We start from the raw sequence: 1,920 nt of genomic DNA on the forward strand, positions 1-1,920 counted from the left end.
AGAATGAACATGTCCGTTTGTTACATCTACTTGTGGTACTTTTTTAAATGCTCGATGTTCCATGGTCGGGGGAGCTTTTGTCCGTCAATGGTCTCCAGGTGATAACTGCCTTGCCTTGAGTAGTGAGTAACTTGGTAAGGCCCTTCCCATGTGGGGCCTAGCTTTCCTTGGGTAGGGTCTCTAATTGCTGTGGTGGTCTTGCGCAGGACGAGGTCTCCTATGTCCAGTCGTCTGAGTTTAACCCTCTTATTGTAGTATTCGGCCATCTTCAGTTGGTACTTTGTCATCTTGCTGGATGCGTTGTCTCTCACTTCGTCCAGACAGTCCAAGTTGAGTCGTAGTTCATCGTCATTGCAACCTAGGTTGAACGTCCCTCATCTGACGCTTGCTACTCCCACTTCGACTAGGATTACTGCTTCCGTGTCATAGGTAAGCTTGAAGGAGGTCTCTCCTGTTGGGGTTCTTGCTGTGGTTCTGTAAGCCCAAAGGACATTAGGTAATTCTTCTGGCCAGGTACCCTTCACGTCGTCCAGCTTGGTTTTGATAATTTTGAGCAGCGTTCGATTCGTCACTTCCGTCTGCCCGTTTGCCTGGGAATGTCCCGGTGACGAGAACTGATTCTTGATCCTAAGGTTTAAACAGAAGTCTTTGAATCCTTGGCTGTCGAACTGCCTCCCATTATCTGATATGATCGTCAAGGGAATCCCGAACCTGCATATTATATTCTTCCACACAAAGCTTCGTATTCTTGCTTCGGTGATCGTTGCTAGGGCCTCTGCTTCAACCCATTTTGTAAAGTAATCAATAGCAACAAGTAGAAATTTTACCTGACCTTTACCTTGGGGTAGTGGGCCAATGATGTCGATCCCCCACTGTGCAAATGGCCACGGGGAGGATATGGTTGTCAATTTCTCCGCTAGTAGCCGTTGCACATTCTCGTATCATTGGCACTTGTCGCACTTCTTGACGATTTCAACAGCGTCCACCTGCATAGTTGGCCAGAAATATCCTGTCCATATCACCTTATTCACCAGTGATCTGGGACCAACGTGGTTGCCACAAACTCCTCCATGGATTTCTTCCAGTATGTATCTAGCTTCTTCTTCGTCGACACACTTCAAATAAGGCATGGAGAAGCCTCTCTTATATAAGGTGTCATTAAGGATCGTGAACCTGGCTGCCCTCTTCCTAACCTTCTTAGCTTCTTTTGTGTTCTGAGGGAGGTGTCTGTCCTGGAGGAAGGACATTATGGGCGTCATCCAGCTGTTTGCGCTCTGGATGGCAAATGTCGAGACCTCTTCGATGTTGGGGTGTTTCCGGATCTCCATCGTCAAATCCATGCTACTCTCCTTTTTTCTTGATGATGCTAGCTTCGAGACTTCGTCTGCCCCCATGTTCTGGCTTCTTGGGATTTGCATGAACTCCATTGTATCGAATTCTCGAGTTAAATGTTTTGTCAGCCTGAGGTACTTCTACATTCTTTCTTCCTTTGCTTCGTACTCCCCTCTAATCTGCCCGATTACTAGTTTTGAATCATTCTAGATTAACAGGTTCTTAGCTCCAAGTGCCTTTCCAAGCCTCAATCCCGTCCGTATCCCTTCGTATTCAGTTTCGTTGTTGGTAGCCGGAAATTTTAGTTGGACCCCATATTTCAGCACTTCTCCATCAGGGGTGGTGATGACGACCCCTACTCCCCCCTTCCCCTGGGTTGACGAACCATCAGTTTGTATTGTCCATTTATCTACGTCGTCGGTAATCCTGTCTTCGTCTGGAAGAATGAACTCGGCGATGAAGTCCGCCAGAGCTTGCGCCTTGATTGCCATTCTGGGATGGTACTCGATGTCAAATTGACTAAGTTCAATTGCCCACTAGACCATTCTCCCTGCTGCTTCGGGCTTGTTCATTGATTTCTTGATTGGT

General features: G+C 47.2%; 1 protein-coding gene across 1 annotated transcript; it reads right to left on the reverse strand.

Moving 5' to 3' along the window:
- Nucleotides 1-941: 941 nt before the first annotated feature.
- On the reverse strand, nucleotides 942-1,427 carry LOC126704233 (uncharacterized). Its single transcript, XM_050403250.1, has one exon. The coding sequence runs from the start codon at nucleotides 1,425-1,427 to the stop codon at nucleotides 942-944; it is 486 nt and encodes a 161-aa protein (XP_050259207.1).
- Between the last annotated feature and the right edge of the window lie 493 nt (nucleotides 1,428-1,920).

Source organism: Quercus robur, chromosome 10, assembly GCF_932294415.1.
Source record: "Quercus robur chromosome 10, dhQueRobu3.1, whole genome shotgun sequence".
Taxonomy (NCBI): Eukaryota; Viridiplantae; Streptophyta; class Magnoliopsida; order Fagales; family Fagaceae; genus Quercus; species Quercus robur.

Bases quoted from the DNA above. Each gene is read 5' to 3' on its own strand.
- LOC126704233 (XM_050403250.1), bottom strand. From the start codon at position 1,427: ATGGAGTTCATGCAAATCCCAAGAAGCCAGAACATGGGGGCAGACGAA.